Source organism: Podarcis gaigeae (genome assembly GCF_964106915.1).
Source record: "Podarcis gaigeae genome assembly, chromosome: 14".
Classification (NCBI taxonomy): Eukaryota; Metazoa; Chordata; class Lepidosauria; order Squamata; family Lacertidae; genus Podarcis; species Podarcis gaigeae.
In genome coordinates this window covers 28,484,501-28,512,363 of record NC_139690.1, presented here as the reverse complement: position 1 = coordinate 28,512,363, position 27,863 = coordinate 28,484,501, and the positions used below count along the sequence as shown (strand labels likewise).

General features: G+C 52.2%; 3 protein-coding genes across 9 annotated transcripts; 2 read left to right on the top strand and 1 right to left on the bottom strand.

Moving 5' to 3' along the window:
• Positions 1-977: 977 nt before the first annotated feature.
• Positions 978-5,800, top strand: LOC310831424 (peptidyl-prolyl cis-trans isomerase FKBP8-like). 2 transcript variants are annotated; one of them, XM_083711943.1, is made up of 8 exons: positions 978-1,422; positions 2,370-2,539; positions 2,955-3,043; positions 3,166-3,383; positions 3,685-3,857; positions 4,201-4,278; positions 4,540-4,659; positions 5,089-5,800. In XM_083711943.1, exons 1-8 carry the CDS (start codon positions 1,161-1,163, stop codon positions 5,116-5,118), a joined length of 1,140 nt encoding a protein of 379 aa, XP_083568069.1. In that variant the 5' UTR covers positions 978-1,160; the 3' UTR covers positions 5,119-5,800. The 2 variants fall into 2 exon arrangements, with proteins under 2 accessions (XP_083568069.1, XP_083568070.1); XM_083711944.1 differs by lacking the exon at positions 978-1,422 and adding an exon at positions 1,939-2,145.
• A 2,321-nt stretch (positions 5,801-8,121) lies between these two features.
• On the top strand, positions 8,122-9,636 carry SERF2 (small EDRK-rich factor 2). The gene is made up of 3 exons (XM_083710803.1): positions 8,122-8,265; positions 8,513-8,615; positions 9,352-9,636. The coding sequence occupies exons 1-3, from the start codon at positions 8,259-8,261 to the stop codon at positions 9,428-9,430; spliced, it is 189 nt and encodes a 62-aa protein (XP_083566929.1). The 5' UTR covers positions 8,122-8,258; the 3' UTR covers positions 9,431-9,636.
• Positions 9,637-11,943: 2,307 nt separating this feature from the next.
• On the bottom strand, positions 11,944-27,861 carry SERINC4 (serine incorporator 4). 6 transcript variants are annotated; one of them, XM_083710772.1, is made up of 14 exons: positions 24,232-24,300; positions 23,638-24,160; positions 23,269-23,433; positions 18,836-19,003; positions 17,716-17,894; positions 17,512-17,591; positions 16,496-16,589; positions 16,161-16,372; positions 15,466-15,561; positions 15,241-15,367; positions 14,730-14,802; positions 13,915-13,966; positions 13,440-13,581; positions 11,944-13,333 (listed from the first exon to the last, which is right to left on the bottom strand). In XM_083710772.1, exons 3-14 carry the CDS (start codon positions 23,368-23,370, stop codon positions 13,120-13,122), a joined length of 1,539 nt encoding a protein of 512 aa, XP_083566898.1. In that variant the 5' UTR covers positions 23,371-23,433; positions 23,638-24,160; positions 24,232-24,300; the 3' UTR covers positions 11,944-13,119. The 6 variants fall into 6 exon arrangements, with proteins under 6 accessions (XP_083566898.1, XP_083566897.1, XP_083566900.1 ...); XM_083710771.1 differs by having other exon boundaries at positions 23,638-24,309; XM_083710774.1 differs by lacking the exons at positions 23,269-23,433; positions 23,638-24,160; positions 24,232-24,300 and adding an exon at positions 27,746-27,861.
• Between the last annotated feature and the right edge of the window lie 2 nt (positions 27,862-27,863).

The following is a 27,863-nucleotide window of genomic DNA, read 5'->3' as shown; positions in this document are numbered from 1 at the left end:
GTCCCGTCCAGAAGAAGGGCGCCGCCGATTACCCACCAAGCCCCTCAACAGTTTGCCCCGAGGAAGAATGGCCGGTCCCCAGGGCGTCGGGGGAGCCGGTCCCCCAGACATTGTCGCCGGTCCCCCAGACCGGAGATCCCTGGGCTGGGCCTCACTTTGGCCCCGGGCCTCGCATCTACTCCAAAGCCCCCCGCCGCAGCCGACCCCGGACGCATGGCCACGTGCAGCGGGGCCACGTGCTTCTTGGGATTCTCCACTAAGCCTCTTAGAGCCCCGCAGGTCACCGGGCAATAATCTGGGACGGAGCAGCATCCCCTAACAACCGCTAAGACTGTCGGATGCGCCTCTTCGGTTGAGCGGCTTCATAGACGTTTACTTCTGGGCATAGGAGCCACCTCCTAGGCGCCGAGGGGTGTTCAGCGCCCCCCAAAATATTTGCGGGGGCCACCGTCCCCCACAGTTGATGGGCACTGCTATTCAAATAGTGTGCATGCACCGCATCATGTGATCAATTATGCGAGCGGGGCTTACCTGCTCCCCCAATTTTTTATTGAGGTTGGCATTTCTGCTTCTGGGTGGTCTGTTCATACATGAGAGAATTGGGAGGGAGGGAAAAGCCAACCTCGTGCTCTCAGAATCTAGCCTGTCAGGAGATGGGGAGGAACCCATTCATCCACGAGAGGTCTTCCCTCTTAGGGCAAGTCTTTGGGGCCTTGCGTAGTATAAGAGGAAAACCCCTTTTCCGTCGCGTCTGGGTGAACAGCGGGTTGCTGCTCGCCGCCTCTTCTGTTATAGACGCGAAGGCATTTACTTGGGTTTATTAAGGCAGCCCAAAGGGAGGGGCCCCGCTTGAGATGTGGGAGGGGGTCCTGCTGATCCCTGCTAAACCCAGCCGCAGCCTGACGCCCAGATCCTCCTTGGAAGTAAGCCTGAGCGCAGCTGGGGCGTAGGGTGCTTACTCTCTAATTGAATTACAGGCGCTCAGTGTAGACTGAGGTAAGGAGAGACGGCTAAGCGGCCTCTCGCTTCTGCCGCTGCCGGCCTGCTCCAACCGTCGCATGCAAGGCGGGGAAACAAATCCCTCGAGATCCTGATGCGCGGCTGCCGGCAAAGCCCCTCGCTCCGGGAAGCCCCTTCCGAGGACGGAGGAGCTGCCCACCATGTTCCTGGTCAAGATGTTTCAGGGCGAGGAGGAGGAGGAAGGCGAAGGGGCGGGCGCCAGCCTGGGGCCGGTGCTGCTGGAGGGAGGCAGCCCCCACCTTGGACGGAGGGTCCATTTCCTGCTGCCCCACACTATCATCCAGGAGCCCCCGCCCCAGCTTCAGGAGCGAGCCTTTTACCAGCGGCTGGAGCGCTTGCTGGGAGGAGAAAGAGGCGGCTTTGCAGCACTCTTTGCGGCTGACGGCTGGGAGGACCTCCGAGGTGAGGCCCGGGGCTCAGGGGGCTCTCAGGCCAGGAGATGGAGGGTCCCGCTGCTGCCCAGAGGGCCTTGGAGGCAATAGGGCAGCTCGGCCTCTCAGACCCTACAGGATCCTCTTTGCTGCCAGTCATTGGGGGACGGGGTGACATCGCTGGCTAACAAGCGCCACAGCCAAAAGCCCCTGGGGGCAGGAGATGGTTGCTGGGTTCGCTGCCTCTTAGCCAGAAAACCCCCTGCTCCCGCCTCAGCCGTCACACCCTTGGGATTCTAGAGGTGCATCAGAATGAGGAGTGGCTTGACTGATGCCCACCTCAGCACCCCACAGAATGTGTGGTGGTGCATCAAAAGTAATAAGAGGATAAGCGAAGGCAGCATAATAAAATGCAAATGCTTAAAGTTCTGGGGACGTGGATTTCCCCCCCAGGCAGGAGAAATACTGGTGGGTGTGGGGAACCACATTAAGACCTTCTGATGCCCTCAGCTCTGCCAAGTTTGAGAGGCCCCATTGTTCTACCCCTTCCCCCAAAAGTATATTTGTCTAACAGATTGTGAAGGCAGAAGAGAGAAATAAATGTTTTGTTCTTGTGTAGATATCAGGACAGAGAAGGCAAATGAAAACAAACTAGTCCTTTTTTTGCATTTGGAGGCCTTCATCACCTGAAGCCCTAAACTGTGGTGTACTTCACCTATGCGTAAATCAGACCCTGGCCCAGGACCATTTGGAGGTAACTGGGCGGGTGGGACACTGCAGTACCTCATGGCGAGGAGAAAAGGCCCCTCCATTTGGCCAGAGCAGGTTGTGTTGTGAGAGAGGGGCTGTAACTTCCTCATCCTCCAGCACTCCCTTGGCCCTCCTTCCTCTGCACCTGGGCAGTTGGAGTTCCACACACTTCCTCAGGCAAACACCTCCACCTGTAGTTGAACTGATTCTCCCCTTTCCACCCTCCAGAGGACAAGTCCCTACGGAAGTGGCTGGTGAAGAGCAGTCCAGAGGGAGGCAGCTGGCCACAACTGGGCCAAGAGGTTACTGTGAAGATGCTGGGAATCCTGGAGGACCACAGCCTGGTGGAAAAGGACCAAAAGCTCACCTTTGTCATCGGCCAGGGGGAGGCAATACAGGTGAGGTGTGGGAAGGCTGCAACCTTCCTTGTTCCTTGCCCCCCTGGCTTTGCCTGGCAGCCCATTCTGAGCCCCCATTTCTCTCCGTTGCTTGAGCAACTGAATGCCACCAATGGGGGGGATCTTGCCGCCATTCTGCTTCTGTTCTGTTTCAGTGGAAAGGACTAGCAGCTTTGCAGCCACCCCCAAACTCATGCTTACAGGGCCCTCCCTCTACATAGGATCTCACCTTTTCTACCTGTGCGCCATTACAGCAGAGGCCAATGCAGACCATGTGAGAATGGCTATTGCACCCAAGCCAATGTACTCTTGCATGTACTGGTGCTGAGAGGTGTGACAGCAGGATATATGTTTGTTTGTGTGTGTTTGGGGGGGCACTTCGGGTCAGGTCCTTGTCTCCTTTTTGTCTCCCTAGGCTTTGGACCTTGGCGTCCTCTCCATGCAGCTGGGTGAAATAGCCCTTTTCCTTGCTGGCCCTGCTTGTGCCTATGGTCACCTGGGCAGGTAGTCATCCATCATTGCACTGCACTGTGACTGGTGGACAGGGAGGGGGGCAACATCTGGGCCCTTGGTGGGGGAAGAGAGCTGTGTGTTCTCAGAGGCCTCTCCTCCCCCTCCTCCTGCAGAGAGCCAGATATTCCCAAAGATGCCACGTTGCTGTATGAGGTGACTCTGCTGCACGTGCAGGACAGCCCGGACCTGTTGCTGTTGCCCACCATGGAGCGCCTCAGCCTGGGCAACCAGAAGCGGGAGTGGGGCAACTTCCACTTTGAGCGGGGGGACTACCAGCAGGCCCTGCACTCCTACCAGCAGGCTTTGCATGTCCTCTCCTTGCCAGGGACAGGTGAGGCACTGTTCTGAGGGCTTGGGATGAAGCCCTCCCAACACAGCCATGTGGGTGCCTGTTGGAAACATGGGGTTGGCACAGGTTCAATTAGAGCTGACCGGCAGCTTGCCTGGAAATAGTGCCATGAGCCCAAATCTGGGCACTTTGGATGAAAAGGGAGAGGAACCCTGTCCCAGAGGTGCTCTCCCGCAAAGGCACACTTGACCCATCCCTACTGCAGAAGCCCAGTTCTGGGGCTCAGCCCCAGCTGCACTTTATGGCTGGGGGTGACGCTGCACCTATGTGGGTTTCTCTCTAGACTGCCCAAGCCAGGAGGAGGAAGAGGAGCTGCATGACCATCGGGTCAAATGCCTCAACAACTGTGCAGCCGCCCAGCTGAAACTGAAGCTTTTGGATGAGGCCCTGGCATCCTGCAATGAAGTTATACAGCTTGACCCAGAGAACATCAAGGCACTTTACAGGAAAGGGAAGGTGATGAGGGAAACGCCTCCCAGCCCCTCAGCGGCTCCAGGGCCAGGAGGGAAGAACTTGGCTAGGGAACGGCATGCTGAAGGCTGTACAGCTGGCTGAGATCCAGACTGGGGTGGAGGGGGGTGGCAAAGGTCCCTGTTCCACAATATTGACCTAATGCTGTGTCTGGATTGAAGTGGGGGGAAAGGGAGTTGTGACCACAAGAGGTGAGAGAAGGCATGAGGGAGGGGCAAGGAACAGCTACAGAGAACAGCCAGAGAAAGAGGTGGACAAGGGCAGGCTTCCCCACCCCTACCCAGTTCATATACCACCCCATCTCTGTCACTCTCTCTGTGCTATTTAGCTGTTGTCAGAGCGGGGAGAAGACCAGGCAGCCACCGCCGTTCTGAAGAGGGCACTGCAGCTGGAGCCAACTACCAAGGTGAGGCAACAGGACATGCTAGGGGCAAAGACAGAGGCGGTGGGGAAGGTCCATCTTTGCTGGGCCAGCTTCATCCTCTGCCACTTGCGGCACTTGTGACTGGCATCTCCCCTTTTGCTCAGCTCACACTGAGATGACATCATATTCCTACCACTGGAGGAAGGGTGCTCAGGGGGCACTGGAGGTGATCCCCCCCCCGCCTTCCGAGTGTATTAACCATTTGCTCCCCAGAAGGATTAAAATGACTTTGGCTGTCTCTAGGCTATCCATGCTGAGCTCTCCAAACTAGCAAGGCGGCAGAGGGGGCAGATGGAATGTCCTGGCCCAGGAGGGGCCACTCCGGAAGACATGGCAACACCCACCATTGCTCACAGTGCTCAGGTTTGTTATCACGGCCTAGTTAAGGCAAAGGATTGAGGGTCCTTGTCACTTAGCAGGTGCTTTCCAGCCCCTTTATCCTGGGTGCTGCTGCTGCTGCTGGTTTTGGTTCCCAAGAATGTTCCGGTGGCCTTGTGGCAGCTGCCTTTGTGGGCATGTTGTCTGGCCAGTGTGGTGTAGTGGTTAGAGTGCTGACTAGGGCCTGGGAGACCAAGGTTCAAATCCCCACTCAGCCATTAATCTTATTGGGTGACCTTTGGCCAGTCACTGCCTCCAAGCCTAATCTACCTTACAGGGTTGTTGTGAGAATAAAATGGGGAGATGTATGCCACCTTGAGCTCCTTGGAGGAAAGGTGGAAAAAATGTAAGGGATAAATAAGAAATTGTGAGGCTGTGAAGGCTCATGTGTCTCCTCACTGCCATCTTTTGCAGACAGATGCTCCTGCTCCCCAGCCAAGCTGAGTGGCTGCTTCTTTTCCTGGGTTGACCGTAGAAAGCCTTGCAGAAATATGAAGTTCCACCTTCTCCAACAGCAAGGACTTCTGAGGGGTGTCAGGGCCAAATATTTGTTGTGTGTGCCCACTTGTTTCTCCTGGGATGGGGCAGACCCACAGCTGCTATGGAACTGTGTGGCTCTAAGTCCCAAAAGGAATTATTCCTCCTCCTTTTTCTCTACCACCACCACCACCACCAGCAGCAGCAATTGAGAGGTTTGCAAGCGACGTTTATCCAAGAATGAAACATGGCACCCAAAGTCAAGTGGCTGGCTCTCATTGACACCTTTGATGATGATGTTCCCTAAGTGTAAAGGAAGGCTGTCATTGTGAAAGGGTGGGAAGATCTGCTGAAGCTGGATACTCTGAGGCTGGATGTTGCCCTGCAACCCAGCTTGCTGCTTATATTTTCTTCTGTGCTCTATTCATTTCCCTGCCAATCTGCAGGGAAGCCACCTTGGAATACATGTCTCATTCATCCCAAAGACTGGCTTGTTCCTAGTGTTGAACTGAGGAGGAGAACAAATTCCAGGGTGTGGACAGACATACAGCTCCCTGCACGGAATGGCAAAGGGTTTTCTGCATTGTGGGGTGGGGTGCTCTGCTTCTGGCATGATTATTCTCCCTTTTCTAAAAGCAGACAAACACCACTCTTACTGTGTTGTGTTCTTCTCCCATACCTCTTTGAAACACAAGTCTGGGCAAAGGAGGGGCTTCATGACTGCCACAAGGGCCAGCCAGGCAGCACTTTGCAGTTTGGCTGAAAAGAGTGAAAATTGGTTGTATGGAGAGCAGCCTTGCCCCCCCCCCCAAGGATGTACATCTATGTGCACCATAAGGGCCATGTACTTCAAGGGTTCCTTATTGCTGTGAAGATCCACCAAGGGCCATTCTGATATCCCAGTTGCCTGGTTTCCCTTGGCAGGGTTCTTCTTCTTCTTCTTCTTCTTCTTGCTGCTGTTGAAATTGTCTGTGTTCTGACTGCACACACAATATTTACCACCAGTCACCATCACCTCTCTTGTGGCAGCCTCACTCATGAGCTGTAGCAGGTCAAGTACAGAGAAGGTCCTCCTTCTTTGTAGGAGAGTAGGAATAACTTCTCTTCTGTCCTAAAAGTATCCCCTAAATTGTAGAAGGCAGATAACCTCTGAGCAACTGGATTTTCATAGAGGGTTGTGTGTGTACTTGCAGTTTCAGTTAGGAACAACATTTCCCACCTCCCTCTAAGAACTCTCAGGAGGACTCTCTTATGGCCTGGTTTTTCAGAGAGGAGCACCTTTAGGTGCTGGGTCACCCCGGTAGTGAGTTCATGCAAGGGATGTAGGCTGCAGAGCAACTCAACTACTCTTTTTTGGGTGCTTGGCCTAAAAGTGTCTAGTCTCTGATGAAGATGGGACAAAGGAACAGCTTCATCCTCAACAACAGGCATGTCTGGGTGAAATGGAGCCTAGCAGAGGCCCTGGTGCTCAAATGTAGTGGGCAGCCTTCTTTGAAGCAGTCAGGAGTTCCACAGGTGGGCAGTCAAAGAAAGAGCCTTGCCTGCAGGAGGAAGTCTTCCTGGTGTTGCTGCTGAGGGCAAAGAGCTGGCAATGTCCCCTCAAAAGAAGAATGGTTGCAGAAACTAATGGAATATGCAGAAATGGCAAAACCTAATGGAAGAATAAGAAATCAAGATAACAAAGTCTTTAAAGGGGAATGAAAATCTTTTATTGAATTACAATACAATTTTATTGAATTACAAACTCATTGTAAACGAATTAAAACATTAGCAGGATTAATGTAAAAATGTGCAGTATTGAAAACATACATAAAATGGATGGAAATAAAATATAAAATAGATTTAGATTCGGGTATGCAGGAAAATAGAGTAAATATAAGGAAAAGAGAAAGAGGGGGTGGAAAGTCAAAATATGATATGTAAAGATGATTCTGTTTGAAATGTTTGTCATAAATGAAAATTCTATATATAGAGAGAGAAAGTTGGAGCTGGGGAGTTGGTTCCTGAGGAAGAGAAGGCAGTGCTGCCAGGCAATCCATTTATGGAGCATTGATCCTGATTTGCTCACAGGGAGATTAGACAATGTTGGTTATTTAATGAGGATTCCCTTGGCGTGTGTGTGAGGAAGGGCAGACAATGGTGAGTCCAAATCTCCTCTGCCGCTGCGCTTCCTACATAAGGTCTGGGCTTTGAGAGAGGGGTTTTGGTGCACAAGAGCCATCCTGACTTGGCCAATCTGTGATTGAGGCTGCACCCTAACCAGGTACTGAAAACATGTTCCACTCCTCTCCTGCCACCACTGCCCCAGAATAATCCAGGGATAACTCAGTTGCTTAGAGTGTGGCACCTATAACGCCAAGGTTGCAGGTTCGATGAGCTGCATATTCTTGCATTGCAGAGGGGTTGGACCGATGACCCCCAGGATCCATTCCAGCTCTATGATTGTATGGTAAAGAACTTGACTCCTTGCAGAGTGAGCCTTTCCTGACCCCTTGACAGAGCAGCAGCTGGGAAGCCCCCCTCTGACCCTCTGCTCCATCCAGGGCTGGCCCAATACATTTTGGTGCCTGAGGCGAAGCGCATAATAGTGCCAAGTAAGAAGGGGGGGTGAGTGAATATCTACATCAGAAACAAGGGCTTTGGGATCTGTTGCCGTCTGAGACAATGGCTTCGCTTTGACCCATGATCGAGCCGGTCCTGCCTCCATCCCACGGGGACGGAACCCGCGCGGCACCACCTCTGCTGGGCGAGCTTGGCCGTCAATCTTGCCACTGCTAGCACTAACTCCGTGCCCAGGACTGGAGAGGAGAGGGCGGAGCTCCTACGGGCCCCGCCACTCTTGGCTCCACAGCCATTCGCGGCGCAGGGGAGGGGCTTCAAGACCGCCACGTTGCGCCTGTTGCCCTCCATGATGCCCCGCCTTCATTTCTGGCCGTCCTCCCCTGCAGCCAATCGCTGAATGGTCCGCCTGGTCCAGTAGCCGCCTCTTGGCGCTGGCGGGCTAATAGCCTCCTGGCCTCTGTGCGGATTGGCCAATCAGGCGACGGGGGCGGAGCAGGGCAGGGCTGTGGCCGTAGCTGCCTCGGGGACTCGAGCGAAGCGGAGCCATGACGCGTAAGCGGGACTCCCCCCCCTCCTCCCGGTCCGGTCTCGCGCCCCCTTATTACCCTCCGGTGGGTGGGGGAGGATATGGGCTGGAAGGTCCCGTTGCCTCCTTGACTTGCTCAAGGCGGGGGGAGTTCCGCCTCTGCCGCCCTTTCCCCCCGCCCGTCAAGGCTCGGCGGCCCGCAGTGGCCCCCGGGGCCCCGCCTGACCGGCCCCCGCCGCGCTTACACGTGCACTACCTTTCTCCGCGGTGCAGGGGGCAACCAGCGCGAACTGGCGCGCAGCAAGAACATGAAGAAGAACGCTGACAAGGGCAAGCGCCGCGACGACGGCCTCTCCGCCGCCGCCCGCAAGCAACGGTGAGCGCCGGGCGGGAGGGGAACAAGGTCGGGCTGGGTATTTTTCTGGGCCGGGCCTCGAGCCCGGAGGCGGCGCCTCCTCCTTAGCATAAAAGACCTGGCCGGGACAAGAGCCAGGAACGGTTGGCTGCCTCCCCACCCTTCCTGCTTTTCCTATTTCTTCCGCCCCTGGCGGTGAGCGGTGGGCATCATCCTGTTGTCTGATAGGGACGAGGCTTCTCGTGGCACAAGCTTTCCGGGGCTCCTGGCATCCGCTTCTTTGGATGCCCTTCTCAGTCTGTTTGTCTTTAAGGTGTCTCAAGACTCCTCCATGGCATTGCTGTTGAGGGCTAAGGCTGCCAGTCACAGGTGTCGCCAGGATTTTTGTTGGGGGGGGGGAGGCTTTTGTTGGGAGGGAACATCAGATTTATATTGATTTTGGTTGATTTAGGGGGGAAGCTGCCCCCCCCCCGCACTACATCCTTGCGGCTGTGCCTGAGGTTCCGCCACTGGCTATGGCTGGTTATTGCTGCTTCTCCATCCCTGCTCTTACTTTCCACTCAAATCCTAGCCTAGCCCCTTGTCAAAGCCCTCAGAGGCCAGAGTGACAGCCCCTTCTCTCAGGCCCAGTGGCGACTGAGGCAGCCCTTGCCCTACCTTTATTTGCCAGCAGCCCAGCACCTGCCCTCAGGCCCAGGTCCGCCTTCCGGACTCAGTGGCCACAGCCTGACTGCCTTGCCTGTTTTTCTCTCCCCAGAGATTCAGAAATCATGCAGCAGAAGCAGAAGGCTGCCAAGGAGAAGAAGGAAGAGACTCAGCAGCAGCAGCCAAAGTAGGCAAGAGCCCTGAGGGGGCCTGCCCAGGTGGTGGCTCCCTTTCATTCTCCCTCAACCGCTCACACTCCTGCTTATAGCCACAGTGGCATTATGGGGGCCACTAGACCACCTCCTGCTGAGGCTGGAGAAGAAAGGAGGAGCCCCAGCCTGGTGGGAGCTGGCAAATGCTAGAATAAAGATACTTCATTAAAGTAGTTTTACCCATTTGTCCAGGCTGAAAAAATTACTGCAAGAAATGAGATGGGCCAGGTCAGCTGCACTGAAGTGAGATGGAGCAATTTATCCACTGTGCCCGTGTGTGTGTTTATGTGGTTTGCAGCCTTGTACAGTGTTCATGGGCCTATCCTATCACCAACAGCTAGAAGCTGAGATTTGGCACAGTGTAAGGATGAGGTGCCTATGGGAGACAGTCCTGACTTGTAGCTTCATGGAAGATTTTCTTATGTTGATTTTTTAAAAGGTTTGTCTGCCACCTTTGGGGCATAAACAGCATTTAAACTGACTTAACAATTCATAAAAACGTCTAGACAGTCATGATTTAAAACAGGCACGTCCAGCAAGTAGATCGTGATCTACCGATAGATCACTGAACGTCTGAGGTAGATCACTGGACCCTCAAAAGAAGCTCAACAACTTTGGCTTCCCTAAAAAAAAAAAATCAACTTTTGTGCCCTGCACCCCTAAAAAATGGGCCATTTTCCTTCCCAAAAAAGCTCAACAACTTTGACCTGAACCCCCAACCCCCAAAAGGGCGGTAGATCACTACCAGTTTTTAACTCTGTGAGTAGATCGCAGTCTCGTGGGAGTTGGCCACCCCGATTTAAAACAACAACAACATGCTTAAAAACAATGCAGAGACCCTACAGCTGTGAGATCAGGCCACGAGCCAATAAGCCATCCAAAGCAGGCAGACTAAGAATATAAAATTACATAAACACAGCCTTTACCCTAAAGCCCAAGAAACAGGAGAGACTTTGCCTGGTGCCTCTTCACACCTTTGAAAAGAAAATAGTAGAGCTGGAAAGGTTCAGAAAGAGCAATCAAAACAATCCAGTGGTTACAGCAAATCCCTTAAGAGGCAAGGTTGCAACATTTGGGGCTTTTTAGAGATAGGTTTTTCTCCTCTGTTATAATGCTAGAACCCAGCTGGGGCAAGCCAAGGTAGTTACTCTTCAGGACCGATTCAGACAAGAGTCAGTGACCACCTGATACCAGGGCTCCCATAAAAACCCAGGATTGCCTCTTTGGGTCAGGGGTCCAGTCCAGCACCCTATGCCCAGAGAGATGTCTGTGTAAGCTCAGATGCAGGCAGGGTGTGACTGTGGTCATCTCTCCTGTATCCCTTCTTGCCTTTTACAGCCTTCTTACTTAGCCATGCTGGCATCCTGTGGTTTAAAGTTGATCTCCTCTAGACTGTAAACCAACATTTATTTTAGGCATTATGTTGGTGGCTTTAAATTACCTCCAATGAAGTGATGTCACTTTCTTGAACTGGCTTTCTTAGAGCAAAGCCTTCTTCCATAAAAGATGAAGAATCCTCCCTTTTAAAATTAAATAGAGCTGAGTTAGACTTCCTGGCCATATTTTGAATAGTTGCTCTTCCCACTCAGTTTGGTGCGGTGCCTGCCTTGCTCTATTTACCAGTTGAGTTAAAATCGGGACCTAGCCCATTACTGACTGTACCCAGGCCTGGTCAGCTGTAGTTGCTTTCTCTGGCTCTCCCTTTCTGTGGCCAGCCTCCTTCCAGGAGTTGCACAGACCCTGATTATCTCTGGGGGAGAGGGAGGTCAGCCTTGTGTCTGGTCATCAGGAGAGACCCAATCTCAGACCTGCTGCATCCCACAGGCACAGGAGTACCTTGCGTACTGGATTTCACAGTGCCCTCCCCAACTGGCCTTGCATCACCTGTTTGCTTGACAAGGAATGGAAGGGGCTCAGGCTGGTTTCATCCCACAGAACTGGATCTTGCCCATCCAGTGGCTCCCAAAATGTGAACTCTGCCTCAGAGGCAACGGACCTTGAAGAAGAACCTGGGCAGGGAGTTGGATTACCATGACTGCAGGGATCATAGTTTCCCCACGGAGAGACTATGCTCTGTTGGCTCTTGTCAGGTTGCCATAGCCTGTCCCAAATGCTGGCCTGGATGAGTCTGTCCTCTGATTCTTCTCCTATTGCAGCTGACCCAAACCAGGCAGGATCCCCCAGATTTGCAAGGCAGAGCATTCCCCATCCACACCTAGGGAGGATGTTCTAACCCCTCTTCACCTGCCCTGGGTGAGATACTCTAAACAAAAGTTCCTCTCCCAGGGAAATAACCCAAGATCTCCCAACTGTCAGCAACTTGCGCAGCCTCAGTTGAGGCAGTGCCACCCACACCCACAGTATGTTTGGCCATAGGAGGTCTCCCTGCAGTGCTTTGGGATAAAGAGGATGGGGGGAATTTTGGCATAAAGAGTGGCACTAGCCTCTTCCCCATTCCTCCCCTGCCCCTGAGGAGCAAAGAGAAACCAAAGTTCCAATTCAAGAGTTCTCTGGCTGTGGGACAGAGTCCTCCCAGGTGATGCTTTGTGGGAACACTTGCAGGAAGGACTGACATGGGCTTTGCAGGCACCAGAAGGTCCAGGTTCAGTCGCTGATGGCCTCTCCAGCTACAACTGGGAATAGGAACCACAGGTGGAGCCAGCAGAGAGAGAAGGCTGTTTCAATGCTGGGCTTGCTCCATCATTTTCTCAGCTGAGTCTTGCAAGCCCAGCCTCTACTATCCTCCCACCCCCGACACTAAAAGGTCCTGCCTAACAACAACCACCCTGCCAAGTTGGCGCATTAGCCTCAGCTACACTGCTGTGAGTTCTAAGGCTGGGCAATTCATACGGAAGGAAAGAAGTAGCGGTGGGGGAAGCAGGTCCATGAGCAGCCATTAGGATTCAGGAGAGCAGGATGGGCCCCATAATCTATCAATGCACCCAGCAGCATCACAGTTGAACAAGATTTTATTGGCAGAGCAAATACAACGTCCACAATGAGCACCAGCCCTTTGGGTCTGTCTCTCCTTGTTAATCAGCACCGTGGCAGGACCCTCCTCCCCCCATTTGGCAGGATTATCCTTCCACACCTGTACACATGGGAAGAAGTGCCACAGCAGGAGGCCCCCCTCACCCCCCCCACTACAGGTCAGATGTTGCTCACTGTCGAGACCTTGCAGTGTCTGATAATGGCTGAGAACTGGGGAGAGGCGCTGTGTTCCTGTGTCTGATTCTTTGTGTGCACCTTCCTCCTCCTCCTCTCTGGAGTTCTCTGGTCCATATTAGTGGGACTTCGCCACTTGGAGCTCTGCCTCGTATTTTGTCCAGCCTTGCAACCAACACTGGGGGACAATCAGCACCACCCTTATCCTCTCCTTCCATTAAAGCACCTGCCTCCTCTGAGCCCCCACTCTGCTGGCTCGTTCACATTAAAGGTACCCGCTGGGGCAAGGCATGCTGTGGCCAGCACCGGGACGTGGCATCGTGGGCGGCCTTCACATGCAGCACCCAGTGGCAGGCAGTCATCGGACCAGGCCTGGTCTCTTGGCACCAGGTGGGTCTCTTGGCACCGGCCTTTGGTGATCGTGGCAGGCGGCTAAGCCCACGGCAGGCTGTGGCAAAAGCAAAAGAGCCTCCAGGCCCTTTTGGCAGTGGCGGCAGCAGCAGCTACGTAGCAACACTGATGCGGTGAAGGTTGCGCCGCTGACGCCGCAAGACACGCAAGGGGGTGTTGTTGCGTTGGCGCGAGCCTGGGAGGCAGAGCGGGCCCAGCAGAAGCCAGAGGTAGAGGAGGACACAGGCCCAGCCAGAAGAGACCTTAACCCAGAAGGTGGACCAGCTGCCATGAGTGAAGGTGGTCTCTAGCACCGCATTTTCATAACTGCAAAGAGAGCAGAGACAGGTCGCATTGCAAGCTCCAAAGCTGCCCCCCCCCCCACTTTTGCCACTCCCCTTGTTCCTACCTGAACCAGGCACCTTGTTCCTACCTGAACCAGTTGGTGAGAGTCATCATGACGTACAGTGAGGCCAGGAAGAAGACAAAGTGGAAGGTGGAGTAGCTGTAGACCACAGGGTCGCCGTGCACAATCTGCTGCTCCACTGGGGACCCTTCCTGCTCACCTCTCTGCCCTAGGCCAGGGGTGAAAAAGGGCCCTCCTGCTCACACAGCTCAGGGATCCAAAGCCCTGCTCTGCACCAATAGCAGTGTCTGGTTGAATGACCAGCTATCCTGACTCTTATGGGGTGTCCCATTGTTGGGGAGTCCTGTACACATCCCCTGTCCCTTATTTGAGCATCTGGGGGAAAGATTTAGGAGAGCATAGATAAGGAGTGTCCCCAAAGATTGCTCCTCCTGCTATGTATACCTAAGATACCTGCCTTGCACCCCAACAGTGGATGGGGTTGGGGGGCACTGGAAGGCCCAAGTGGCTTATGATGCTGCTGGGGCTCCATTGCACTCACCTGCTACCTCCTCTTCCATCTTATCAGGGCAACAGAAGAAACAGGACGCCTTCTGCAAAGAGAACAGGATGGGTCATCCACTGCTCATGCAACCTCTTGCCACCTGGCTGCCCCTTAGCTCACAATGGAAACACAGCTGGCAACTGCCAGGGTGACACCCTCACCCAACCCTTAAGTCACGATGGTGGTCATAGGGGACACCTGGCTCTTCAGCTCCCATCAGCCTCAGCCTGACTGGCCCCAGGGGGTTGGGGATGGGGAGAAGAGAATGGGAGTTGCAGTCCAGCAACATCTGGAAGTCCGGAGGCTCTCCATCCCCATCCTGAGGGTGGTCTGTGGAGTCCTGACTTCCCAGGAAACAAAGAGGGAGCCTAGTATCAGTTACAGAGGGTGCTGGCTTTTCCCCTCTAGCTGAAAAAGGGGGAATCCTACCCTGGTTGTATTTGGAAGTGGTAACCAGGCTAGGATTGGGCCCACCCCTGCCAGTGTTTTGCAGGGGAAATCCATGAGATATACATTGTGGGAACAAAGCAGATTGTGCATTTGGACATTAGAACTTGAACACAGGCAGTATCCCAAGAAGCAGGCCTCAGACACTGAGACATTCATTTTATTGCCTGCTTTTCTGCCCAAACACATACAATGGTTGCAACTTGAAATGCTAAATAACAAATAAATGATAAAAGAGCAGAGAATCCTCTTGGGCAATGGAGAATCGTTTCAGGAGCTGGAGGTTAGGGGGGAAAGCATTGAAGATCAGCAGCTGCCTCTCAAGAGGGTTTCTGCCCCACACTGGACCCTTTCCTGGAACCCACCTTAAACTCAAAGCTGTAGATCCTGACCATCCACAGAGGTCCAAACAGCTCAGCGAGCATTGATGCTTCATTGCTGCAGGAGGAGGAGGACAAGGATGAGCAAATCAGCAGCAGAAGCCCTTCCTGAGCACAGCCCATCCTCTACCCAGCCATTGTATACAAGCTGACCACAGGATGGGATGGACAGCCTGTCCTGTTTCTCTGACACAGAATCCATCCCAGTATGCCAGGAGTCCAGCAGGCGGGCTCTGCTCCTCCCTGTCAGGGCTGCCCCAAATTGCTTTGAGGAAAGAATCACTTGGTGGGCAGCCTGAGGGCATTACCCCAGAAGTCCAATGTGACCGGTGTGTAACTTGTCTGCATTCTCCACCAGTCTATTATCTTGTAACAGGAATGGGTGGCAGTGCAGTTCCCTTATTCCCAGACCCCTCCTCTGGCCCACTCTGGCAAGCTGGGGTCAATCCTTGGCTTGGGATCTGAGACCTCTGGGGACACATAGGCAGGTACCCACCAGGCAAAGAGGACGCAGGCGTACATGACCCCAGCCCCCAGGATAGCCACCGTTGTGTCCTCAGTCTGCATCCCATCCTTGCTCACACTGGGGAAGCAAATGGTGAGATTCTGCCCCTTGTACTGCACTGTGGGAGAGGAGGAGGAAAATGCCATTAGCTGATTGAGGGCCTGCCTCACCCCCGTGGATCTCCCCAGAAGGCAAAGGCTCAGAGCTGACACAGACCTTTCTCTGGTGGCCGGCTGGACAGGGCAGAGAAGGTCAGGTACATGACGTAGCAGCAGATGATGGAGGCCTGTAAGGGGCTGGAGCTTGGCTGTCCTGGGAGCAGGCAGGTGCAAGGGAAATAAAGGGTTATCGGTGTCCTCAAAAAACATCCCCATCCCAACAATAAAGAGTGAAAATGCAGTCTGTATCTATCGGCCCAGAGTCTTTGGTCTACTTGTGTGTACATGATTCCTGATGCTCCCTCACTGCCAGAAGCTGTAGTTAGGGTGTGCTTTAGGAGGCAGAGTATATAAGCCTCCTCTTGACCCTTCCAGTTGCTGGAAACATCACAGGCCTCTGGCTCTCTGATCCCCTTCCTTGCTGAGCTCCCTGTGACAGGGTCCACCTTTTGCACCTGGACCTATTCTTTCTGCTTCACCTTGTTGTGTACCTAGAAGCCTGGTCTCTTAGGTGAGTATTTGATTTAAAAAATTTACCCTCCTAGCACCCACCCCTCTAAGGAAACCACCTCGAACTCAACATCCTTGGGAGAGGAACTTCCAGGGAGAAGAGGGCACTAGTTCAGTGCTTCTTTGGGCAATTAAGCCCTGAGAGTGCTCTACACTTCACTTGTTGCAGGCCACCGAAGGCTGCGAGCCCCCGTCCCTCCAATACCACCCTGTGCTGTAAAATCCACACATGCCATTACTCACGCAGGCGGACGCAGGGGGTGATGGAGATGAAGGACATGAGGAGGCACAGGGCACCGTTGAAGGCCAGCAGCCCCTTGTTGAGGAAACAGCCGCCTGGGTGGGTGTAGAATTTGTACAGGAAAGTGTAAGCGGTGGAGGCTATGGTGTAGAAGCCCAGTGTGGCCAGGAAGATAGCCAGGTACCAACGCTTGTCCGTGGAGGCGCCTGTCAGCCTGTGAGAGAACGAGGGAAAAGCTTGTTTGGAGCACCGACCTGAGGCCAGCTCCCTCCCTTCTCCGGCCCCCTTGTGGTCCAGGAAGGTGCCCCAACCCATTCCATCCAGAAGGGAGACTCACCAGTTCTTGTTCCAGGTGTGAGCAAAGGCTGTGATCAGCACCAGCTGGACCAGGATGAAGGCAAAGCCTCCGCAGACACCAACCAAGTGCCAGGCTGCAAGGGCCAAAGGAGGACAGACGTGGGTGGTGGTCAGGGGGACCAAAGAAGCCAAGTGCCACCTCTGGCTGTCCTGCCAGGCTGTTTCCCCTCTGGAAAGCCAGCTCAGTTCTAGCCAGGAAAGAGGCTCTTCTGGCTTAGATCCCTCAAAGAGAAGCCTTTTTTGGTTGAGGAGCAGGATCATGGAAACAAGAGCCTGCTCAATCAGGCCAATGAGGGCCCATCTAGTCCAGCATCCTCTTCTCATGGTGGCCAACAACATGCCTCAATGGGAAACCAGCAAACAGGATTTGAGCACATGAACTCCCTTTCTTTCTGTGCTTTCCAGGAACTGGTATTCAGAAGCACAGCTGCCTCCATGAGTTTGTCTAATCTTTTAAAGCAATCTTTCAAAGCTGGTGGCCATCTCCACCTCCTATGAGTCCCCTCAGAGGATTATCAGTAAGCCCCACCAGAGGGAGGGATGCTGATTCTGACAGAAACAGAAAAGGATGAGGGAATGGCTCCATTTTGCCTGTTCAGAAATCTGTCAAGCAAAAAGGGTCCATATATGTTCCTGTTGTAGTTTTCAAGTCTGCAGATGACAAAGAATGATAAGTGTTTCTTTCTTTCCTTACATTCTTTTGATATTTATTTCACCTTGAAATGTATGTAAGCCACCCAAACAGTTACTCACGTCACATAATTTTAACCTACATCGAACAGCAGGCAGCAAGACAAATTACGTCGTATTTGGTGGAAACTGAACTGCAGCAGAATGGAAACGAGGCTGGTAAAGAAGGGAAATGGCTGCCTTCCTCCACCCCTACCTGGAGGGCTGTCCCTACAGTGAGGAGGGGTGGGGTGCTTGGCAAGAGCAAGTTGCAGAGCCACCAGCCTGATCCAGCAGCCAAGTGGGCTGCTCTTCTATTTTCCTTACCTCGGAGGAAGCGCTGGTCTTGGATGAAGAAGGCGGCTGCGCAGAGCCCCACAAGGATGAGGAGCTTCAGGAACCAGAACCTGCAACAGACCCCAAAGAGGCGGTGAATAACCAGGGTGGCCCTTGGATGGACGAGCCTGTGGCTTCCTCTGCCTGCTCCTCCGTAACAGTCCAGGTCTGGGTCAGGACCTCCCTTCTCCTCACCCATTGTGCAAGAGGGCGCGGACGTTGCTGCTGGACTTGATGTTGACCAAGAAGGCTGCCTGGCCCAGGTAGAAGCAGGCAGTGCCAAAGCAGACCCTGTAGACGGCTGAGTAGCCCACCAGGATGTCACAGTCACTGCCCCCAGGAAGGTGTTCACACAGCACTGCATAGAAAGGCACCTGTGGGAGGAAGGGAGAGAGACCCGGGGTGGGGGGAAGCATTGCCAGAACTTCCACACTGGAACCCTTGATTGATTGATTGATTGCATTTATATCCCACTTTGTGCCACTCCAAGGAGCTCAAGGCAACATGCATGACTATTTCCCATCTCTTTTAATCCCCACAAAAACCCTGCGAGGGAAGATAGGCTGAGATGTGGGGACTGCCCCCCCCCCAAATCATACCCAGTGAGCTTCATGGCCAAGTAGGGATTTGAACCCTTGTATTCCTGGTCCGAGTCCAACATGCTAACCATTGTGCCGCAATTTAAAAGGTAAAGGGACCCCTGACCATTAGGTCCAGTCGTGGCCGACTCTGGGGTTGCGGCGCTCATCTCGCTTTACTGGCCGGGGGAGCCGGTGTACAGCTTCCGGGTCACGTAGCCAGCATGACTAAGCTGCTTCTGGCGAACCAGAGCAGTGCACGGAAATGCCGTTTACCTTCCCGCCAGAGCGGTACCTGTTTATCTACTTGCACTTTGACGTGCTTTCGAACTGCTAGGTTGGCAGGAGCAGGGACCGAGCAACAGGAGCTCACCCCGTCACAAGGATTCGAACCACCAACCTTCTGATCGGCAAGTCCTAGGCTCTGTGGTTTAACCCACAGCGCCACCCGTGTCCCTGTGCCACTATTTAGTGTGGAATTAAAATGTTTGCTTTGCAGAGCCCACCCTCTGTTTTCTTCTCTTTTTAAATGGAACTAGAGTAATAGCATTTTAAAAAGGGAAGTGAATTAATAAGAGGAAGCTGGTCATTTCAGCCCCTCCCTGCCACTTGGAGATTATTTTCTCAGAATAGTGGCCAGTTGTCCTCCCTCCCCCCCCCCGCCCCAATGAGTCTCCAGGTGCAGGTGGAGGAGGCTCCCAATGGCGGTGGCAGTGGCTTCTCACTCACTCACTCACGTTCTCCTTGATGGCTTCGGCCACAGTGCGGGAGAGCATGAAGCAGCAGCTGGCACAGGCCAGGATGTGGAAGAGCATGTAGAGGAGCCGGGTCCCTGTCGAGACCTTGATGCCGGGGCAGCAGGGGCAGCACAAGGTGCAAGGGGCTGGGCCGCAGCAGCAGCAAATCTGAGCAGGGGAGAGGGAAGTTGAGTGTTACCTACTTAGGCCCTCTCTGCATGCCCAGCAACCCTCTGCCTCCCTACCCACAATAAGCTGGACTCCCTGCCTCTTCCATCTCACTGGACCTTTCACCCCAAGCCTCTGCCAGCAGAAAGCAGCTGGGGTCTGTTGCCTGCATGGATGAGGGGCTGGGCAGCCAGATTGTCCTGGGTCACTCCCTAGGCTTGGCCCACCCACAAGGCTGTCCCTGAGCAGGTCCTTGAGCAGTGAGTGAGGGGCACAGCCTGCAAGAGGTGGGATTAAGGGGATTAGGAAGCTCAGGTGCCATCTGTTGCTGCTGGAGAGGGGCAGGTGTCAAATTCAGGGTCCAACGTGCTTCCACCAACCCACCAGTCTCTGGTTCAGCCGGACAGAAGGACAGAATATGCAAAACAAGCTACCCAGCTCATGGGGCCAGCTGTGGGTCAAGAACTGGCAGTGACACAGAATTTCTAAGATGGTGTTTTAGTTCTTAATGGTAATTTTTTTTTGCTGTTCTACACTGTACTTTAGAGCAGCTCCTCTTATGGAACAGTTATACAATTGCAGTTAATAAAGAAAACAATTCATGCATGGTTTCTCCCTTGTGGGAAAACCAGCCGTGGGTTGCAATGTTTCTGTGCCCTCAGAGGGTTTTGTGCCACCCATCCTGAGACTGTGGAACACACAATAGGTTAGAAAGGGAGGGCACATTCCTGTCACTGAGACGTGCCAGCTGAGCAGTCTGCTATGGAAGTAGCATAATAGGCACCGATCTGTGAGCAGAGATGGGCTTGCCAGGCTGACTCCACAGGCTTCCCTGTAATCTGGAGTTCACGTGTGCCCAGGAGGATTGCTCTGGCACTGTCAATAAGTCCAACTGACAGTGCAATACTTTAAAGGTAAATCTCAATGAGCACATACAGGAAGATGAGTTTGTATACCAAGCAGGGATCACTGCCGAATGGCACACTTTAAGACCAGGAAGGGCTGTGGCTCGATGGCAGAGCATCTGCTTGGCATGTAGAAGGTTCCAGGTTCAATCTCAAGCAGCTTCTCCAGGTACGGCTGGGAAGGCCGATGAATGAAGACTGGAGAGCTATTGCTGCCAGCCAGTGTAGACAGTGCTGAGCTGGATAGTCTGATTCAGTAGAAGATGGCTCCTGACACTCCTAAGGCTCATTGTTTTAACTTGCTTGCATTGCCTTATTATCACTCTGCAGGACACCTTTGGATGCCAACAACCTTCTCATTAGCCCACTTTCCAGAGACTCCAAAGCTCCTGCGTCACTGAGTTCTCTGTCTGCTGCTTCTGACCAGTTCTGCAGCTGTTGCATTTCTTATTCTTTCTCTGGGTCTAGCACAGCAACACTTGGATCCCATAAGGGAATGGCCCCAAAGAGGAGCCAGCCAAAGCCTCCCACCCACTCCTAGCTCTGCACCTGAGCATCCTGCCCAGCTGTGTTCTCAGAGTCCATCTGACCACCAAGAACCTTAGAGAGGGATTAGAGTCACTCCTAATTGACACAGGCACAGCATCCATCCCCTCCTCCCACCTGAGCTGGGCAGAGCCCCTCCCCATGATCTGCAGTTGGGCCAATGAAGTTAGGGATGCATTGCAAGGTAGGGGACCACCTTTGCTAGTTGGCCACATTTTTGGCCTGCCTCAGGAAGCTCCTTGAACACCTTTCACCCTCCTCGGTCAAGAAGCACACCTGGGAAAGAGTTTGAATGGAATGTGTTCCTCAAACCAACTGGGATATCACCTCAAGATGGGGAGCTTAATTCTCCATGTGCCCAGAGCCAGGGGCCTGAAACTGCTGCCCATCAGCTTAAGGAGATTTTATGGAGAGGACCCCTCCAGGCACCAACTGGCATCTTAGAGAAACACCCACTTGGATTCCTGCTAAAAGAGAGGCAGGGGTGCCACACCTAGAGGGAAACTGGCGCTCTGCTTCCAAGAAGCTACTCAACACAAAGAAGGTGCTCATGTCCCATTCCTGGGAGGCTAACGACCTGCAAAAGCACCCAGGACTGTCTCTGGCCTTGATATTGTGACTGCAAAAGGAATCAAGACAGCTCCTATGAGGAAGGGATTGTAGATACCTGGAAGGGGAGGGTCCAAGGAACATGTCAGAGGAGAAAAGTGTATCAGTTTAGAAAGCAGATGGATGAGTGCATGAATCCTGAGCTTCTAGAGGCAAGAGCTGGCACCAGGTTATGGGGTAGCATCCCTATGGAGGCTCCTTCCAGGCAGGAATTCATTATGGAAAACGATGCTGCTCAGGCACACAAGTTTTCTAAATTGTTTATACAACATCACCACCATCAAAATCCCAGCCCACATTTTTTAAATTTAAATTTAATCCGGATTTCCCCTTCCTCTGGGAAATCCGATAAGTAGAAACAGCCTGTTAAACATCCGCTGTCTCTGTCTGGTGTGGAAATTTCTTGGCACAGAGTTGTTGTGGGTTTTTTTTTTTGAAGGGTGGGGAGGGGTAGTTTCTCATGTGTGTGGTGCTGACTGATGTTTTGGTGGGTGGCCTCTATCACACACATAAACCCTGCATTCATCAGCTCCTCTCCAGAGCACAAGTTAAGCTATTTTGTTCCAGATACACCAGTAACAGACAGAAGATGTTCATTCCCAGTAATGACTACAATGCTGAAGGTGCATTTGAATTTCAGCGGCCTGATGAGAGGAACTTGTGATATCAAGTCATTGTGGGGAATTACCTCTTCAGACTAATCACAGTACATACACCAGACTTTCTCTTTTAAAAAGTTTAATCTGAATTTCATGCACAAAACCTCCTCCTTAGAACTTCAGTCATAGCACCTTTTATTATATGTGGTGGAATTGTAAAAAGATAAAGGAATTCTAGGAGATGATATATAATGAATTTTAAAATTTTTGTAAAACCAATAAAATTTATTTTTTTAAAAAAGAACTTCAGTCTTTCATTGATGTTGCACTTTGGGAGGGATGGGGGAAGAGACTGCATAGCTGTCCTGTTAATGGTTACAGGATTGTATAGATAAGATTAGCCATATTTTTTAAAAAAATACTGCTACTTGGTCCCAGCCACACAAAACCAAACAGCAGATCAATATAGCACTTCCCCAAGTATTAAAAAAAGAACCAAGAGATATCGCTCCCCCTTCTGCCAACAGGCCCCCAGTTTGTGCTTTGTGAAACACGACAACTAACTGGGCTAGCCAAGTTTGCCCTCTTGCCTTCTTCTCATAGCTGTCAACTTTCAGATTTGAAAATAAGGGATTAGCAGCCTCACCTGTCTACGGGATATCTAACAATCCAGGATAGCAGTGGGAAACGACGCTGGAATAAGGGAAATTCCCGCAAAAAAGGGAAGGTTGACAGCTATGCCTCCTTCTGTGCTGTCAGCGATACAGAGGAGGGGCAAAAAAGCCACCAACTGAATTAATTCTGCCAGGCTCCACCCTCTGATGTGGATGGCAAGCGGGGTAACAGTGAAAATCCACGGTTGAATAAACAAGATGTGTGGAAGGCCACGTGCCAACTGCATGCATCTGAAAACCAGCCCTGCAGGACCTGTTTGCAACAGAAAACCCCTTCTGGAAGTCCCCCTGAGCACTGGGGAACAGTGCTGGGCAGACTGTGTGAACAAGGCAAGAAGGGCGACCCAACCCCCTCCCCCCCGGCCACACATGCATCATCCCAAGAACCCTCTGCATGTGTGCTTTTTTCTCATTGGAGTCCAATTATCTTTCATTTAATTGTGTTGATTGTCAAGGCTGAGGCTCACAAGCCTTTATCCTCTGAACCTCCGTGGGAGGCCTGATCCTTCCCTGGTCCTGGAGCTGAGGGCAAGGGCCAAGTGGGCTGCTGGGCAAATGGCTAGTTTGCTTTCCCCAACGTTGGCTGTGGCTAGAGGCTTCCTCGCCTGAGGAGAGGTTGCTGGTACTCTGGCCTGAGTTTGGGCCTTGCAGGCACAGCAGAAGGTCCACTGTGGCTCAGTGGCAGAGCACCTGCTTGGCATGCAGAAGGTCCTTGGTTTGATACCCACGGCATCTCCAGGAAAGGCTAGGAATGCCCCCTGTCTGATACCCTGGTGAGGTGCTGCCAGTCAGTGTGGCCCAGGGGTAGAAGAAGCAGCTCGTGTTCAAGCTGGCATCGCCTGTTCTGGCTGTTCCCTCCCTTGGGGGCCTCTTGGGCCAGCCCTTGGCCAGACCCCAGAGCTGACAAGTCTTGAAGCCTCCCCTCTGCTTACCTGGGCCTTGCAGTAGCCTGGCACCATCCCTCCTCCTCTGTTCCCGGTGCCCCCAGCTCCCCAAGGGAACGGCTGGACGTCCTGCCCTCGTCCCCCAGTCATCCGCTCCTGGCTCCGTGGGCCCAGCCCTTTGCTCAGCAGCACATCCCTGGGACCAGGTGGAGCCTGCTCTCCAGAAAGCGGTTGCAGAGAGAAAGCCAATTAGCTGAGAGGCTGAGATTGGCCAACTGGCAACCCGCTGCCTCCACCTTTGATCCTTGGGACCAGCGATTGGCCTTCCTGGGGTGGGGGGATGGTGCTCCTTTCCCCTCCACTTGCCTTTCTGCCTGATTATGTCAGGAGCCAAATCTGCCTCTTTAACCCTCTTACCCGGCAGAAATAGAGAGCTTAGCCGTTCCGTTGGGTTAGGTGAATCTCAGGCTGTTGTTGCAAGATGGAAGGGACAGGAGCCTTCTCACCTCAGGTCCCCCCAGGGAGCAAAGTAGCAGCCACAGAGGCTCCCTCACCAGGGCCTTGCCAGGCAAGGGAGGCTCTGTGAACCTGCTCCAAGGGCAGGGAGGGTGGCAGGCAGGTAGGCAGGCAGGCAGAGGACTCCACCAGCCTTCAGCCATGCAGGACTACTGGCCTCTTTTGGCTGCCAGAGACTGGGCAGGGCTTCCATCGGGGAACTAAAACTGATCTGGCCATAGTGGCGCACACTTCAGTTGCATCCTGTTTGGATTACTGTTAACATACCCTGTGTGGGGCTGCCTTTGAAAAGTGCCCAGAAACTTCAACTGGTCCAAAATGGTGAAGCTAGACCATGGATAGGCAAACTAAGGCCCAGGGGCCAGATCTGGCCAATTGCCTTCTAAATCCGGCCTGCAGACGGTCTGGGAATCAGCCGGTTTTACTTAGTAGAATGTGTCCTTTTATTTAAAATGCAACTCTGGGTTATTTGTGGGGCCTGCCTGGTGTTTTTACATGAGTAGAATGTGTGCTTTTATTTAAAATGCATCTCTGGGTTATTTGTGGAGCATAGAAATTCGTTCATTTCCCCCGCAAAAATATAGTCTGGTCCCCCACAAGGTCTGAGAGACAGTGGACCGCCCCCCCGCTGAAAAGGTTTGCTGACCCCTGATAGACTGTTGACTGGGGCAGGTTATAGGAACCATATGACTCCCTTGTTGCAACAGCTCCGCTGGTTACCATTTTGTTTCCAGGCACAATTCAAAGTGTTGCTTGTGACCAATAAAGCCCTATTTGAAAGACCATATTCTTCCATACAAACCTGCCTGTGCTCCGAGGCCTTCAGGGAAGACCCTTCTCTCAGTCCTGCCAACCTCACAGGCATGCTTTGTGGCAACACAGAGCCTTCTTGATGGCTGCTCCCATGAACTTCCTGGAGAAGCTAGAATGGCTCCCACCTTTTCCTTTGCCAGCAGGTGAAGACTGTTTTATTCCGACAGGCCTTGGGGAACTGACTTGTTTTGTGGGGGTTTTGAAGGAAAGGTCTTTTAATACCGTTGTTTATTTTTACTGTTTTTATTAATAGTTTTGTTCTTTATATTGTTTTACTTCTATTGGAGTTTAGTTGCTTTTTAATGATGATCATAGAATTGTAGAATTGGAAGGGACCATGAGGATTATCTTGCCCAACCCCCTGCAATGCTGGAATATGCAGCTGTTCCATACAAGGATCAAACCTGCAACCTTGGCATTATTCGCACCAAATTCTAACCAACTAAGCAATCAGGGCGTATATATTTTTAGCTTTCTGTATTTTACCTGTGTTGTATTAATTTGTGCAAGTCACCTTGAATCCTGGTCGGGGGCAAATGCAGGATATAAATAAATATAATAATTAATGATACAAACAACTCTAAAGCAACAAACAGGCTTGGGTCACCTTGAAGACAAACAGGTGAGAACCTGACATTTGGGGATTTGCCAGATGTCTAATCCCTGTGAAACAAGGTGGGGAGGCCACAAGAATGACAATTGCTCTATCATCCTGCTTATCCAGTCCTAGAGAATGATTTCCACACCCTAGCTGTTGCAAGGAAGTGTGGGTGGGTATCTGACTCCCAGGGCCGTCTTTAGCAGATGCGGCGCTGGGGTGCAAATATCCGCCCAGCACCCCCCAAATTACCATGGATAGTGTTGGGGTGGCCGTAGCTGCGCACTGCCAGCCATCGGGGGGGGGCACAACTCTCCCCCATGCCGCTGCGGGAGAGCGATATGGTTGGTGGGGCACAGCTTCCATCCTAAGCCTCTGCGGGGATCACTCTCCTCCTAAGGAGGCTTGGGAGGGAAGCTGCATGCCCGCCAGCCTTATGGTTGGCGGGGCACAGCTAGTGGGCATTCAGGAAAAGGGGAGGCTGCTGGCAAAGCCGCGCAGCTCCCCCACTTGCTGGGGCACCCCTGAGTGGCTGGCGCCCTGGCGCGACACACCACTAAGCCCTATGGGAAAGATGGCTCTGCGGACTCCCTTCCTGTGCCCTTCCCATTGATGTGCTACGGAGAGGCCCCAGGTACCACTGAAAGGCTCAGCCTGCTTTCCCCTGGGATCTGTCCTCACCCAGCCACTACCACACCCTCTGATCTTTCCTTCCCCATGAACTGCCTAATCTCTCAGCTCTCTGCTATGGCATAATAATTCCCTCCACCTAACAAACACTGCCTCCCCTGTGACATTAGGCACATCCCACCTTACCCACACTCTGCCTCTTATTCTTTCCAGGCCTGCTGTCCTGTGAAGAAAGCAGATAGATATTTTCTCTCTGTCTCGTAATACTAAGAGCTCACTGGGGCCCGTCCAATGGAACTGGATGGTGGGAGATTCAGGAGAGACAAAGAGAAGCACTTCACACTGTGGATAGTTTAATGACGGTATTTGCTACCACAATATGTAATGATGACCACCAATGTGGATAGCTTTAAAATAAAATTATTGGATAAATTAAAAAAGGAAAAAGCTAACAATGGCTACTAGCCACAATAGTTGTGTTCTACCTGTACTCTCTTATATGCCTCTGAATGCCAGTTCATAGGAATCACAAATGCAGAGAGTGCTGCTATTGCACTCTGGCCCTGCTTGTAGGCTTCCTATAGGGACATCTGGTTGGTCACTGTGAGAACAGGATTCTAGACTAGATGGACTTTCAGTCCACATCCACAAGAGGTCCACCATGTGTACTTTTCTGCTTTTCCTTTTGACCTCACTGTTTACAATTCCACCCACATGCTTGCCCTTCCAAGGTAACTCAGGACAACACTGATGACATGACCTGTAGGCCCACAAAGGCTTACACTGGTTAATTTTTAAGGTGGCACAAGACACTTTGCTTTTTCTTAACGTTGTGTTTGGAAGTATGTGGCAGTTTATCTCCATGCCTGCTGCCCGCCATAACTGGTGTATAGAAATACCTGTCCCTAACATTTAGACTGATGCAGGTTGTTCAGTTTCAGGGTTAAATGCTGACTGTTTCTTTTTGGGGGGCCCTGGACAAAAATGTGAGCAGCAATACAAAAATCCAGGCTTTTATCATAGCTGGAACTGGGCAGCAATGTTTGTGTCCCCTTCCCAGAAAATGGAGGCTTGTCTGCTCTTTCAGTCTTGTTTCCAATAAATGGGGTGCTGTTTATTTTAGCTTTAGTTTGTAAGCATTTAAAAATGACTGTCCATTGGATGAATAGCATACAGTTGGCTTCTGGATTTGGGCTGCAAGGAGGAGGGTCAAGGAACTAGCTTGACCTTTCCTCCAATCTCACGGGATATCAGGGGTGGGGAACAAGGTGCAAAGGGGAAAGCAGTTAGTAATGAGGTGCTCAAAGAAAGCACGTGTTTAACTCAGAGAAGATTTGCAAACATGATCCCAGGGGAGCCAGGGGTGAAGGCTTTCTCTCTAGCTCTGTTTTGCTATCAAAATCACTCTCACAGTTGCTTTCTCCTTGCAAGATAAAATATAGGAAGTGGGAAGGATTTTGTTGCAAAAATGTGGGAACAGTGATTCACCTCTTCCCTCAGGGCCATTCCTGTGATCAATTCCACAGTTGCTAAATCTGCATTTTCTTTAAATAAAAACTACCAAGAGACTGAATAATAATAATAATAATAATAATAATAATAATAATATGAAGAAATAATCCTGAGCTACATTGCAGGGTTGTTGTTCAATACCTGCAATCTAAGGTACAGCATACATTGCAGTAGTCTACACTGCAGGAATGTCATTCTCAGCCACGGTTCCCCACACAATAAAGAGACAATGGGCTGCACTGACACGGTACTTTTTAGTGTTTGAAAATCTTGTGAAAGCCACATTTTTCCTATGAGAACTCCAAAGGAGTAGAGCCCTTTGCTTTTGTTGCTCTCGTTCTGTTTTCTGTCCTCCGCCCACCACGCCTATTTATAACTGCTAGGTTTCTATAGTGCTTTCTCTGAGCAGCTATTGGGGTGGGGGCAAGAAGGTCAAAAGGAACCTGGAAGCTCCACCTGCAGATGTTTGGCTCGCCAGTCTACATTCCACTCTCTATGGTAGCGTCGGGTATTGGCGCTCTAGGCTCTTGCGCTGATCTCTATATTAGTGTCGCTTTCTCCTTTTCCCGCTGCT

Coding starts and splice junctions, on each gene's coding strand:
- SERF2 (XM_083710803.1), top strand. Junction 8,616..9,351: donor GCCGCCGCCCGCAAGCAACG/GTGAGCGCCGGG, acceptor TTCTCTCCCCAG/AGATTCAGAAATCATGCAGC.
- SERINC4 (XM_083710770.1), bottom strand. CDS start 21,147: ATGTTCCTTGGACCCTCCCCTTCCAGGTATCTACAATCCCTTCCTCAT. Junction 17,895..18,835: donor CCGAAGCCATCAAGGAGAAC/GTGAGTGAGTGA, acceptor TTCCTCCCACAG/GTGCCTTTCTATGCAGTGCT. Junction 15,368..15,465: donor CAGCCGGCCACCAGAGAAAG/GTCTGTGTCAGC, acceptor CCTCTCCCACAG/TGCAGTACAAGGGGCAGAAT.
- LOC310831424 (XM_083711943.1), top strand. CDS start 1,161: ATGTTCCTGGTCAAGATGTTTCAGGGCGAGGAGGAGGAGGAAGGCGAA. Junction 3,044..3,165: donor GCCTATGGTCACCTGGGCAG/GTAGTCATCCAT, acceptor CTCCTCCTGCAG/AGAGCCAGATATTCCCAAAG. Junction 4,660..5,088: donor CCATTGCTCACAGTGCTCAG/GTTTGTTATCAC, acceptor CATCTTTTGCAG/ACAGATGCTCCTGCTCCCCA.